Genomic DNA, 14835 nt, shown 5'->3' on the forward strand with positions numbered 1-14835 from the left:
AACCCTGCATTTCCCATGTCTAATCCAGCTAGCCTGCACGTCCCTGGACACTAAGGGCAATTTAATCTGGCCAATCCGTCTAACCTGCACACCTTTGGACTGTGGGAGGAAACCACACCACCCGTAAGAATCTCACAATGATGTGAGGACAACGTACAAACACCATACAGTTGCCCGAGGCTGGAATTGAACCCATTGTGAAGCAGCAGCATGAACCACTGAGCCGCCATGCCACCTTTTTGATTTCCAGTGACTGAGAATCAACCACTATTGAGTATTGCCAAGAAGAGGCTCTTAAAAACATGCAGTTTATTTCATAATCGCAATTAGATACAATAAGATTAATTACTATTAAATAGTTAGATATTATTATAAGACCATTGGGAGATGGAGATGGCACATCTATCCCCATTGAGATCCAGATCTATTCTCCTGCTTTCCCCACCCAAGTCTGGGTGATGTCATCAGGTTGGTGAAGTTTAGTGCAGTCTCCAACCCTTTTAGGACCAATGCACACCTCAACACAATAGAATGGGAGTCATTGGATAACTTGTTCAAAGTGCCAGCACTGACAAGATGGGCTGAATGAGCTTCCACTCCATTGGATCATTATACAATTGTTTGCCTTTCCTCTCACCATGGCTTTGTTTGTCAAAGGTCCATGTGCGGCAGGTGTGGTAGGGACCAAGATGCCACGATACTGTCTCTTTGGTGACGTGGTCAACACAGCCTCACGAATGGAGTCTACAGGATTACGTAAGATCTGCATTCCCCCCATTCAATCTGACAATCTTTCTCAATCCAGCTGAACGGTGTACTTTCCTTCTGTCTCTGTTTATCTTTCTCTATCTTTCTGTCTGTTTTCCTCTTTCTCACTGTTCTTTTTTTTCTATCAATTCCCTTTTAATCCTTGATTTTCACAATTGCTATATCTTTCAACTCCTGTCTGTCTCATTATCTTTGTCTCTCTCTCTCGAGATGCACTTGTTCTTGTGCTTGTCTGTCTCTCTGTCTCTCTATTTGCCTAGATTTGGATTTTTAAAAAATTTGATTTGATTTATTATTGACATGTACCGAGATACGGTGAAAAGTATTATTTTGCGAGTTATCCAGGCAAATTATACCTTACGTAAGGACAGCAGAACAGAATGCAGAATATTGTAGCATAGCTGCAGAGAAGATCCAGATAAAGATCAACTCCAATATATGAAAGGCTCATTCATAAGTCTGATATCTGCGAGGAATAACCTGTTTGTGAATCTGTTGGTACATATTTTCAAACTTCTGTACCTTCTGCCTGATGGAAGAGGTTGGGAGACAGTATAACTGGGGTGAGAGCGGTCTTTAATTATGTTGACTGCTTTCCTGAGGCAGTGGGAAATGTAGACAGGGTCAACAGAAGGAAGGCTGGTTTGGAAGATGGACTGCGTTCACAACTCTCTGTAATTTCTTGTGGTCTTGGTCAGAGTAGTTGCTGTGATGCATCCAGATAGGATGCTTTCTATGGTGCATCTATAAAAATTGGGAAGAGTCATTGTGGAGTGCCGAATCTCCTTAGCCTTCTGAGAAAGTAAAGAAGTTTGCGTATTTTCTTGACTGTCGTGTCAGTGTGGATGGACCAGTATAGGTCGTTGGTGGTATTTACTTTGAGCTTTCAATCATTTCCTCCTCAGCACAATTGATACAGACAGGGCTGTGCCCTGCACTCCATTTCCAGATGTCAGTGATCAGCTCCTTCACTTTGCTGACATTGAGGGAGAGATTGTTACATCATGCCATTAAGCTGTCTATCTACTTCCTGTTACTCTGTCTTGTCACTGTTTGAGATCTGACTGACTTCGGTGGTGTCATCAGCAAATTTGTAAACGGAGTTAGAGCTGAACTTGGCCACACAGTCATGAGTGTATAAGGAGTACAGAAAGGGGCTGAATTTGCAGCCTTGCAGAGTACTATCGTTGAGGATGTGTTGTTGTCTATCCTTACTGATTGTGGTCTGTGGTTCCGTTGAAGATCAGAGGGTTGAGCAGAGTCCAAGGCCTTGGAGTTTGGAGATGAGATTTATTGGAATTAATATGGAGGTAAAGTCAATAAGTAAAGTCTGACATAAATGACCTTGTTATCCGAATGTTCCAGGGATGAGCGTAGGGCCAGGGAGATGGTGTCTGCCTTGAATCTACTGTGACAGTAGGCGAGTTAATTTAGATTCCCTACAGTGTGGAAACAGGTCCTTTGGCCCAACCAGTCCACACCGACCCTCCGAAGAGTAACCCACCCAGACCCATTCCCCTCTGACTGATGCACCTAATACTATGGGCAATTTAGCATAGCCAATTCACTTGGCCTACACATTTTTGGACTGTGGGAGGAAACCGGAGCACCGAAACCCACACAGACACGAGGAGAATGTGCAAACTCCACACAGACAGTTGCCCAAGGCTGGAATTGAACCTGGGACCCTGGAGCTGTGAGGCAGCAGTGCTAACTACTGAGCAACCGTGCCACCTCCTACGTTGTAGTAGATCGAGGCAATCTAGGAGGCTAGAGTTGATATGTACCATTTTTAACCTCTTGAAGCATTTCATATTAATGGATATCAAAGCTACTGGGTGGTAGTCTTTAAGATATGTTACCTGATTTTATTTTAGCACAGGGATGATAGTGGTCTTCCTGAAGCAGGTGGGGACTTCAGGTTGCAGTAGGGAAGGTTAAAGATGTCAGTGAATACACCCCCAGCTCACCTGCACAGGGTCTCAGTGCACAGACAGGGACTGCATCCAGACCAGTTGTTTTTCATAGGTTCACTCTCAAGAAAATCGATCTGACCTCTGTGTCTGTGGGTGTAGGTGCACCCGAGGCTGTCGGGGCAATTGACATCATTTCACTGACCTTTTTCACAAACCAAGCGTAGGATGCATTGAGCTTAGCAGAGAGTGATGCACTGTTGTAAGTGATTCTACTCGACTTTGCTTTGTAGCCCATTATGTTGTGTAAGTCTTGCCACAGTCGGTGTGTATTTGTGTGGTTAGTCAGAGACTCTAGTTCAGTCTGACATTATCTCTTGATATCCCTGATGGCTTTGTGAAGATCATACGTAGATTTCTGTATAGGTCAGGGTCACCTCAGACCTGGACCTCTATAGGAAGTGGATCTTCCAGTTCCTCCACGGTTTCTGGTTGGGAAGCACTTGGATAATTTCTTTGGCACCCAATCCTCTCCAAACTCACTGATGAAGTCTCTAACGGTAGTGGTATACTCATTTAGGTTGGGCACTGAGCTCTTGAATATGGAACAATCCACTGACTCCAAGCAGTCACCTAGGTTGGGTACAGATTAAAACCCCTGCCACACTCATATTAAACAGTCCCAGGACAGGTCAGTTCAGTACAGAACATCAAACACCCCAAGGGCAAGGAAAGTAGTGGAAAACCAAAAGAAGCTGAATGCTGGAAATCAGAAACAAAGTCAGAAATTGCAGGAAAGACTCAGCAGGTCTGGCAACATCTGTGGAGAGAAAGTAGAGCTAATGTTTTGGGTCCAGTAACCCTTCTTCATATGGCTAGATAAAGGTAAAGCTCCCTTCAAAAACTTGTGATTAACATAATACAAGATGAAAATGCCTCATCTCATCTAATATTTGATCCTCATGTTCGAGATGAATGACTCACTCAATCTCTCACTCTGGATTCAAGCCTTTATTCCGGCTGGTGCAGTGGGTTTCATCCAGTTCCCTCCCTACTTCCTTTCAATGATTCAAGAGGCCTTTTATTTGAACTGCATTAAGAAAAGAATATTCTCTTTGCAGCATTAAGAATTCACGTTAACCAATCGACAATCAGTATACTGAAGAGGACGGAGTGTAAATTTGAATATGAGATGCGGGGAGAGACTTACCTGAAGGTGATTCTGATTACTTTATCCAATTACAATTCTCCTACTCAATACTGAGATTGATAGTCTACAAAGGAGATGGGCATGAACAGAGTATTCTATCACGGAGGTCTTAGACGACAGAACACGGGAGAGGCTGGACCCGCCGCTATCTCTGGACGAGCTGACCAAGGCCCTCGAGTCCTTTGAAAAGAATAAAACTCCCGGAAGCGACAGTTTACCGGTCGAGCTCTATTCTGCTCCTTGGGACTTGATTGGCCAGGACCTGCTGGAGGTGTATGTCAGTATGCTTCGGGCAGGTACCATGAGTGAATCCATGAGGAAAGGCATCATCACCCTCATCTACAAGCGGAAGGGGGAGAGGGAGGAAATTAGAAATTGGAGACCAATCTCACTATTGAATGCGGATTATAAAATTCTGTCAAAGGTAATCGCCAACCAGGTCAGGTCTGCTCTGGGGTCGGTGATTCACCCTGACCAAACCTGTGCTGTACCGGGCAGGAAGATTGCTGAGAGTCTCGCACTCCTCAGGGATACGATCACCTACGTGCAGGACAGGGGGGTGAACACCTGCCTCATCAGCCTGGACCAGGAGAAAGCCTTTGACAGGATATCACACAGGTATATGAGAGATGTTCTCTCCAAAATGGGCTTTGGGGAGGGAATCTGCAATTGGATCAGACTGCTCTACACCAACATTGTCAGTGCAGTCTCAATCAATGGGTGGGAATCAGATAGCTTCCCAGTCAGATCTGGAGTCAGGTAGGGCTGCCCTCTCTCTCCTGCCTTGTTTGTGTGCTGCATAGAGCCATTTGCTGAGTCCATCAGGAAGGATGCGAGTCTGAGAGTGGTGACTATTCCTGGCAGAGGGGGCCTGCAGGTTAAGGCCTCCCTGTACATGGATGACGTCGCCGTTTTCTGCTCGGATCCGCTGTCCGTGCACAGACTCATGTGCATATGTGACCAGTTCAAACGGGCCTCAGGGGCCAAGGTAAACCGAGGCAAGAGCGAGGCCATGCTGTTCGGGAACTGGGCTGACCAATCCTCGATCCCCTTCACCGTCAGGACCGACCACCTAAAGGTGCTGGGTATTTGGTTCGGGGGGGCTGGGGCGTGCGCCAAGTCTTGGGAGGAGCGTATCAGTAAAGTGAGGCAGGAACTGGGCAGATGGAAGCTACGGTCGCTCTCCATCACGGGAAAAAACCTGGTCATCAGGTGTGAGGCACTGTCATTGCTATTATACGTGGCACAGGTCTGGCCTATTCCCTGAACCTGTGCTGCTGCAGTCACCCAGACCATCTTCCAATTTATATGGAGGTCAAAGATGGACCGGGTCCAAAGGGACTCGATGTATAAAGATCTGGGCAACAGGGTAAAAAACACACCCAATGCCACCCTCACCCTGATGGCCACCTTTGTGTGTGGCTGCATCAAGCTGTGCGTGGATCCCCGGTACGCAAACACCAAGTATCACTACGTACTGAGGGTCTACCTGTCCCTGGTGTTGCGAAGGATGGGCCTGGCCTCGCTGCCGCGGAACGCTCCGAGTAGTTGGACTGTTCCGTATCACCTGTCCTTCATGGAGAAGTTTATGAAGAAAAACCCCTTTGACCACAAGTCCATCAGGAAGTGGTCAGCACGTAGCGTCCTTGAGACCCTTCGGGAAAAGGAGAGGGCGGATCCTATCGAGGGGTTCCCTGAGCAGACTGTCAAAGCCATTTGGCAGAATGCCTCATCGCCAGAACTTTCCAACAAGCACCAAGACGTGGCTTGGCTGGTGGTGAGAAGGGCTCTGCCTGTGAGATCCTTTATGCAGGACCGGACTCTCAGCCGCACCGCACGCTGCCCTCGAAGTGGCTGTGGGGGGGACGAGACTGTCACACACCTCCTTCTGGAATGTGCCTATGCAAAGGAAGTCTGGAGAGGAATGCAGTGGCATTTGTCGAGATTCGTCCCGAGCAGCGCTGTGACGCGGGACTCCGTGCTCTATGGCCTGTTCCCCGGGACTCACACTGAGACGAACATCACCTTTGCCTGGAGGATCATCAACTCGGTGAAGGACGCTCTCTGGGCGGTCCGAAACCTGTTGATCTTCCAGCCGAAAGAGTTGACCCTGACTGAGTGTTGCAGACTGGCACATTCCAGGACTATGTGTTGAGGGACGCACTGAAGCTTGGGGCAGCTGCCGCCAAGGCGCGGTGGGGAAAGACCACCGTGTAATGTCTGTCTGCCTAAGAAGAACAGGGGGCCCACGCAGTAAGGGGGCTTCGCTGACCTCCCTGCTAAATATGTGGATAGTAATCGTACAGACCTGTATATATGAATGAGTACTGTCTCTGTATGCCAAGAAATGGAATGTTTACGTACGTATGGCATGACCAATTGTATAGATCATCAAAATATTTTATGAATAAAGTATATTTTCGAAATTAAAAAAAATGAACAGCGTTGAGCTGAGGTACAGATCTACCATGGATCTTAGATCATGATGTTACAGGTTCAATGGCTTCCTCCCATTCCTGTGTCAAGGCTATTGTGATCCAGGGATCTAATCTCACACAGTATAATCTTCCTGAGAGAATAACCAAGCTCACCAGGTTCTGGGCCTCCACTGTTCCCACTCTTCATCACATTAGAAGAAAACCTTGCACTTCTGTAGTGCCTTTCACATCCTCAACATCTGGGTTGAAAATATTGTTGTATTTTACCAAATATGGCAACTATTTCAAGATCTCACAATGACCAAATCATAGTTTGAGATGTTGTTTGAGGGAGGAATATTAAAACAAAATACCGAAGGTCCTGGAAATCTGAAACAAAAAACCCAAACATTCTGGAAATATTCAGCAGGTGTGAAGAAATAAGCAGAATTAATGTTGCAAGTAACTGACCTTCTATTAGGGGAATAAATAAAAGGCGAAATATTGGATAGAACATCAAGGAGAATGCCATCACTCCTGTGATAATGCTGCCCCCTTTAACAAGGTTATCTTGTCCTTGATTTGTTTCAAGGGAGTTGTAAAGTCAGTGGTGCCGAAATGACTAACAGAAGCTGTCTCAGTCAACAATCAGAGGAGGCCTTCAGGTTTTTATAAAAACAGTTGTTCAATGAAAGGGGAGTGGCCAGTTCTCCCAGTTCAGGTTTTTTTTCCAGTTTGATGTGGTTTTAGCAAGCAGTGAGAAACTGCAGGGGACCTAGAGAGACAGCTGAAGTGAAAAGAGGCTCCATGCTTCAACAGAGATCTTATCAGAACCTTCTCTCTGAAATCTTCAAACAAGTACCTGTGTTTGAATTTACTATTTGCCAAAGAGTGAGTTTATGGGATGTTGCAGGAATTGGAACAATGTCATTAAGTCGCGATTTTGAGTCAGGTGCGTTTTCAAATCATTTATTCTAAATTCTGTTTTCTTTTGTTCGTGTTTCAACTGTAGTGTGTAAATAAATTCTGTTTTGCTTGAGACCTAGTGGTTTCACCAGCTGCATCACTCCCAGAATATTCGCTATACGTCTGCCTTTAAAAAAATAAAAGTTAGGGTCTGGGCCACCTTCTCAAAATGTTTTAAGGGGGTCTGGCCTGGTCTGTAACAGATTGGGGAAAATTTAAAGGCATCCCCTGGTTGTTGACATAAGCAGTTTCTGGCAGTCATTTTGGCACCACTGACTTTACAACCCCTCTTGAAAAAATAACCAAGGACAACATAACCTTGTGATAGGGGTAGCTACGTCACATTCCTCAATAAAACAGTGTAGGATCTACTTAAAAGGGAAGAAAGGGTTTTGGTTTAATGTCTTGTCCAAAGAGCCACTTGCAGCAGAGCAACATTTCCCCATTTGGCAGCCCAGACTGTGCTCTTCCAGCACCACTAATCCAGAATCTGGTTTCCAGCATCTGCAGTCATTGTTTTTAGCCCAGACTGTGTGCAAGTCCAGGGAGAGTCTCCTAACTCAGAGATAAAAGTGCGACTCACTGAGCTACAGCTGAAAAGACCGGGGAACTTTGAGTACATGTTGGTAGGTCCCAGTGTTTGATTTAGGGGAATTGCCAAGAGCCATGTGGTCTATGCAGGGAATAACTGATATCTTATCTGTTTCAGGGAAGAGGAACTGAAGTGACCTATTGGCTCACAGGAGAGACAGATCGCAATTTCAGGCTGCCAGCCCCACCTTCAGCGTAAGTGAGACAGGGGAAGCGTGCGCTGTTACCGGCACTGAGGAAGGTTTAGTCCATTCTCAAAGGCAAGCAGTGAGGTGGCTTGTAAGGAATAGGAACAGGGGCAAACTTAGAATTTTATACACGTCAAACTGGATCACCTGTCATTCTTCAAAACTCCAGAGAATATATAAGAACATAAGAGCTAGGAGCAGGAGTAGGCCGTCTGGCCCCTCCAACCCACTCCGCCATTCAATAAGATCATGGCTGATCTTTTCAGGACTCTGCTCCACTTGCCCGCCCGCTCACCATAACCCTTAATTCCTTTACTGTTTGGAAATCTCTCAATCTTTGCCTTAAAAATATTCAAAAAGGTAGCCTCAACTGCTTCACTGGGCAGGGAATTACACAAATTCACAACATTTTGGGTGAAGAGGTGCCTCCTAAAATCAGTCCTAAATCTGTTTGCCCTTACTTTGAGGCTATGCCTGTTAGTTCTAGTTTCACCGGCCAGTGGAAACATCCTCCCTGCTTCCATCTTATGTATTTCCTTCATAATATTAAATGTTTCTGTAAGATCCGCCCCCCCCCCCCCCCCCCCCCCCCCCACATTGTTCTAAATTCCAATGAATATATTCCTTAGTCTACTCAATCTTTGAGATTATAAGGAGCGGCTGCTGGGATTTTTTGCACAGGAGTATAGGAGGTTGAGGGGCGATCCAATAGAAGTCTTTAAAATGATGAGAGGTGTACATAGAGTTAGTGGTAGTTGTCTTTTCCCTAGGATGGGGATTTTAAGAGTAAGAGGCACATTTTTAAGGTAAGAGGAGAGATATTTAAGAAAGACATGAGAGGCAAATGTCTTACACAGAGGGTGGTTTGCATGTGGAATTAACATTCTGAAGAAGTGGTGGATGCGGGTACAATGTCAATGATTAAAAGACATTTGAATAGGTAGATGAATAGGAAAGATTTTGGGGGATATGGACCGGGAGCAGGCAAGTGGGACTAGTTTAGTTTAAGATTATATTCACGTGGACTAATTGGACTGAAGGGTCTGTTTCTGTACTGTGTGACAGGAGTACTTAATGATCTCATAGTTCAGGTTCCTCTCTGAACAGTACAGTTGACAGGCCTCCAATCTGAACAGCAAATGTCCACTGTCACTCTTTGTCTCCTGCCATTAAGCCAATTATGGATCCAATTGGCAAGCTTACCCTGAATCCCATGTGACCTAACTTTACTAATTAGTCTAGTATTGTGGAACCTTGTCTGCCTCACAAAAAACTTCAACAGAAACCTGCCCTTCATGTGACGCTGCCCTCTTCAGGAGCCTACCCTCCGCAGAACCCTGCCCTCCATAAGGTGCTGCCCTCCACAGGAACCTGTTGCAAATACCACAAAGTACCAGGACGAGGCCTTGAGGAAAATACCACAAAAGCGATCATGGGAATTGCAGTGATAGTGGTAATAATGATGTCAATGATTACAAGAACAAAGTAATTAAGTAAAAGTAAACCACTAGAATAATGTATCACAAGTGGAGAGAAATTGGGAAGACAAAATTCACGTAATTGGTGATGCTGTAAGGGCAGACACCAATAGCCAAAGGTTCTCCCGACCTGTATTTAATTGACTAACTTTGGCTTAAATCTCAAAGCAAGGCAATCTTGGGTTGATATGTGAATCCAGCTCTAGATCAATTAATTTATCCTACTTTTAAAATTTGTCAAGATTGTAACACTTGGTGCATTGAAATCAGTGAGTTGCACGTTCAACATCTGTCATTCTGACTTGTTCCAGGGTGGTTCCTTCGACTTGTTCAGCCTGTGGCATTACACACATTTGGACAAATTAAATCATGGGTCGTGGGCTTAGGGAATTTACTAGTTTTGTTTTTATTTTCACAGGGAAAATTTGCAGAGGCTGCAGGCTGACTTTGCTCAAATGATTATTGAATCCTTGGAGAAGAGGAGAACATCGAAATTCGAGGCAGGAAATGAAGAGAGGGACAAGAATGACTGGGAACTCGAGTACTTGCAGCTGAACTCCACAGAGATACTCAGCAGCTACCTGTAACTGTTAAGTGTTGCCAGACGTTGTTTGGAACTCTGGTTCAATCCTGGCTAGATTTATTATCTTTGCAAGTGGGACCTTCAAAGGAACAGAAACTATTTATATGCTTTTCAGATTTTCTGTTGATAAACTGTGATGCTTTTCAAGGTGAAACAGTTAACTCTCGGGAGTGGAATACCACTGTTATCTGCAATATATGCTACACCAAGATCAGGTAGAGTAGGAACAAGATCGATGGTAAACTTTCCTCTCCATTACAGCACTAAGCAGCTCCAGATCAAATTAATCCAGCACAAGATTGATCCAGTGTAAATTTCCCTGTTCCCTCAGCTAGTACCAATCTTAACACTGAGAAATGTTTGAACATGCAATCTAGGCTGACACTTCAATGGAGTAACGAAGTGAATATTGGAGTCATATAGTCATAGAGTTGGACAGCCAACTTGTTCATGCCAACCAGATATCCTCAATTTATCTAGTCTCATTTGCCAGCATTTGGCCCATATCCCTCAAAACCCTTCTTATTCATATTCCCATCTAGATGCCTTTTAAATATTGTAATTGTACCCACCTCCACCACTTCCTTTGGCCGCTCATTTCATACACGCACCACCCTGTGTGTGAAAAGGTTGTCCCTTTAGTGCCTTTTATATCTTTCCCTTCTCACCTTAAACCTCTGGCCTCTAGTTTTGGACTCCCCTACCCTGGAAAAAGACCGTGGAGATTCACTCTGTCCATGCCCCTTATAATTTTATAAATCTCTTTAAGGTTACCCCTCAGCTTCCAATACTTCACGGAAAATAACCCCAGCCTATTCAGACTCTCTGTATATTTCAAACAATCCAACCATGGCAACATCCTTGTAAATCTTTTCCGAACCCTTTTAAGTTTCACAACTTTATTTCTTTACTTTTCTCATGATTTTTTCCCCAAAGAGCTTGTGCTGAAGAATCTGTGCCGAGGCATCTTTGTACCCAAGACGGCACTATAAGTGACAACTTATAAATTTGTCACTGCACTCATTTGAGTACATGTGACAATAAAGCTAATTCTATTCAATTCAATCCAGTTCAATTCAATTTTTCCTATAGCAGGGAGACCAGAATTGAGCACAGAATTCCAAAAGTGGTCTAACAATTGTATTATCAGAAGTGCTGTTTTTCAGATCTGAAGCTTCAACAATCCCTTGTCTGTATATTAAACTGGACTGAAAGATTCTGTATCACTTTTTGAAGATGAACAATTGATTTCTTCCTGGATAACTTTCCCACCTCAGTCAACACTACCAAACACAACTGAATTTGTCATTTGATACAGTAGCGTTAATATAAATTTCCAACTCAGGTACAATAGAGTCAATATAAATTTCTCTCAATATTCTTGCGTCAGACTCCCCCAGGCATAGAATGGTAGAAGCATTTCAGAAGTCTCTCCAATCAGAAACTCCCAAACCTCTTTCAGGTCAAGTGTAGAATTACTTCTGCTATAGACCAGACCAAAGCCCCTCAAATTATATTAAGGAGATAGCCTAGACCCCAACTTTTTCTTCTGTTTAATGGCAAATGTAAGGTGCTGTGTTCTGGATGCAATTTCATTGGTCAAACTACCAGTCTTGAAGCATAACAGATTTTAGACTTTATTCTTAAAATGCAAAGAAAGAAAGAATTTGAACAGCTTAACTCTATTTGAAAACTTAACAGAATAATAGATGATTTAAATACTAAACAGCAACTGCTTCAATATAGTAACACCCCATAAACACTGTGTTGGCAAAAGCAAGTTCAGATTGTCTCACATGCAAGTTTCCAATCCAGAAGGAAAGAATATCAAGAGAGATCTCTGAGAGAATGAGAGAACTCAAGCATTTTGCTGGAGCAGGGAGAGATGTATAGCTGCTCCCAAACCCAATAGCAACTGAAAGTTAAATTCAAATCCTGGTTCTGTCGGAGTTTGACTGCATTCCTTCATGCTTCTTCAATTGTTCCAACTTTAACAAAAATAAACCAATGCCTCACAAGCTGTTTACTTCATTGGATCAGGACACATTATTCAGCACCTCTATCTGAAATCCTAAGTTCTCCCTCACTTTGTATGGAGTGGCATACAAGTTAAAGCATCAGAGTGAGGTGGAGAGGGAGGTAAGGGAAATTATCATCACCTTGGCAAGGAGGGAGAGTGGCTCATAACTGAACGCAATCTACCCAAATAATTATCCCTTAAAAACTTCTTTGGAAGAGACTTTTTAAATTCAAGGGCTGCAAGCATCAGAGGCTGGACCAGTACTTATTGCCCATCCCTAACTACCCCTGAGAAGGCAGTGGTGCACTGAATTCTTCAACCACTGCATTCCTGAAGATTGGGAAGGACATTCTAGGATTTTGACTCAGAAACACTGAAGGAACTCCAATATATTTCCAAGTCAAGATGGTGTGTGGCTTCGAGGGATCTTGCAGGCAGGGCTGTTCCCAAATATCTGCTCCCTTTGGTGAGAGAGGTTTCACGTGTTATCTGAAAATGTGTAGGGAAAGAAATAACTTGATTTATTTTACAATTCATACCTGCATGACATTTTTATGTGAGTTTGTATTGCTAATGTTCATCTGGTTAATCAGTGGAAATTAAAAGCCATGTCACACAACAGGCAGAGTCAATCTTTACCTGAGTAGAAGTTCAGCAGAGAGAAACAGACTTACTTTGTGATATAATAGGTAATTCCTGTCCCATTGATCTATTAACTGCAGGGAACTTTCAGGTACGTGGTACCTTTAGAGGAATGAAATATCCTCCCAAGATATATGCTTTCACTCTCAACTGAAGATGTTATAACTTCAATGGCTAAGAGTATTAACCAATAAATCAATGCCAAGCCAGTTGAAGTATTACACTTGGCACATCATCATCGCTGTAAATGCAGAATGCAGCATAACCTATTCCGTCTTCTAACCTACTGACAGCCTACTTTTCAGAAGTCTCCTTACACGACTCTGAAAACAAATTAAAAGAAACCAATTAAACCAAATAAGCACAAATTAAAATGTCCCAGTCATTTAAAAAGGCTCTGTAACAAAAGTCAAAATCTCCCAAGAAAGCTTACACTTACAGAGTCACAGAGTTGTACAGATCCTTCACTCTAACTCGTCCATGCCAACCAGATATCCGAAAGTTATCTAGTCCCACAAACCAGCATTTGATCCATATCCCTCTGAAGCCTTCTTATTCATGTCCCCATCCAGCTGCCTTTTAAATGTTACAGAGTCTTAGAGTTATACAGCACGGAAACAGACCCTTTGGTCCAACTCGTCTATGCCGACCTGATATCCTGAATTAATCTAGTCCAACTTGCCAGCATTTGGCCCATATCCCTCTAAACCCACCCTGTTCATATACCCCCATCCAGATGCCTTTTGAATTGTACCATCCTCCACCACTTGCTCTGGCAGCTCGTTCCATACATGCACCACCTTCTGAGAGAAAAAGCTGCCCCTTAGTCCCTTTTAAATTATTCTTCTCCCACCTTAAATCTATTTTTGGACTCACCCACCTTGTGGAAAACACCTTGGCTATTCACCCTATCCATGCCCCTCGTGATTTTATAAACCTGTATAAAGTTACCCTTCAGCTCCAATGCTCCAGAAATAGCCTCAGTGTACTCAGCCTCTCCCTATAGCAAAAACACTCCAGCCCTTGCAAATCTTTTCTGAACCCTTCCAAGTTTCACCAACATCTTTCTATAGCAGGGAAACCGGAATTGAATGCTGTATTCCAAATTGGCCTAACCAATATCCTGTACAGCAACAACCCAACATCCCAATTCCTATACTCAATGCACAGATTAATAAAGGCAAGTGGATCAAATGCCTTCTTCACTATGCTATCCACCTGCAACTCCTTCTCTTCCTAATCTGTGTGTATGTGTGTTACATTATTATTTTTGCATTTTGTAAAGAATACACTCACCCTCTTGTTAATTCAACACATCCTAGTTTAATTGGCTATCTTAAACGTCAATTCCATTGGTTTGGGAGAAAGGCATTCACAAGAAAGGAACCCTTTCTGAATTAACCTATTAGTGACCAAACAAATGGGCCAGTAAAGAAGGAAAGGGCACTGTTTCATCCCTGCTCACCTGAGAGCTTAACAATTTGGGGTATCTTTCTGGAACTGTAATAACGTGGGGAACAATTCTCACACCAGCCTCTCTTTGTAAGTGCTCCATGTACTTACGAAACAATGCCCTTCACCAGCACATCTCAGTGAGATATTTAACATTCCATTCACATTAATCACTCCAAGGGCATGATCTACATTAAGAATATAAATGGTAAATGTTGAAACTCTCAGGTGCTAAAAAGTTTCTGCAGAAAAAAAAAAATTATATTGCAAATTGATCATTCTTTTTCTCTCTGCTACCTGACCTGCATTTCAATATTTCCTGATTTTATTGCAGATTTCCAGCACTTGTGGTATTTAACTTTTGTATGAGTGTTTGTGTATGGAAAATGGAGACTTGAAAACATTGAATGGGATTTTTGCTCATTAACCTCTTGGGAATTGTGAGAAATAAATGAGGTGAGATTTGATCAACTTCAGAAAATCTTTGATCTTAAACCTACAGCTCTCCAGTGAATATGAAATATTGTAAATGTATAGTTAATTGTCTGTGATGAATATTGTTTCTTATTTAATTTCTACAAGTGTCAATAAATGTTTTAAATGCTAT

General features: G+C 43.3%; 1 protein-coding gene across 1 annotated transcript in view; it reads left to right on the forward strand.

Annotated features, from left to right (window-relative positions):
* LOC140489028 (guanylyl cyclase C-like) overlaps positions 1-12629 on the forward strand; it is a 151009-nt gene extending 138380 nt beyond the window's left edge. The window contains exons 24-27 of the mRNA XM_072588267.1: positions 658-756; positions 3803-3897; positions 7984-8060; positions 9950-12629. Of these exons, the coding sequence (XP_072444368.1) occupies positions 658-756; positions 3803-3897; positions 7984-8060; positions 9950-10118 (440 nt within the window). The 3' untranslated portion in view covers positions 10119-12629. The remainder of the gene's footprint in view (positions 1-657; positions 757-3802; positions 3898-7983; positions 8061-9949) is intronic.
* The last annotated feature ends 2206 nt before the right edge of the window (positions 12630-14835 follow it).

The sequence above is a fragment of the Chiloscyllium punctatum genome, chromosome 18, assembly GCF_047496795.1.
Source record: "Chiloscyllium punctatum isolate Juve2018m chromosome 18, sChiPun1.3, whole genome shotgun sequence".
Taxonomy (NCBI): domain Eukaryota; kingdom Metazoa; phylum Chordata; class Chondrichthyes; order Orectolobiformes; family Hemiscylliidae; genus Chiloscyllium; species Chiloscyllium punctatum.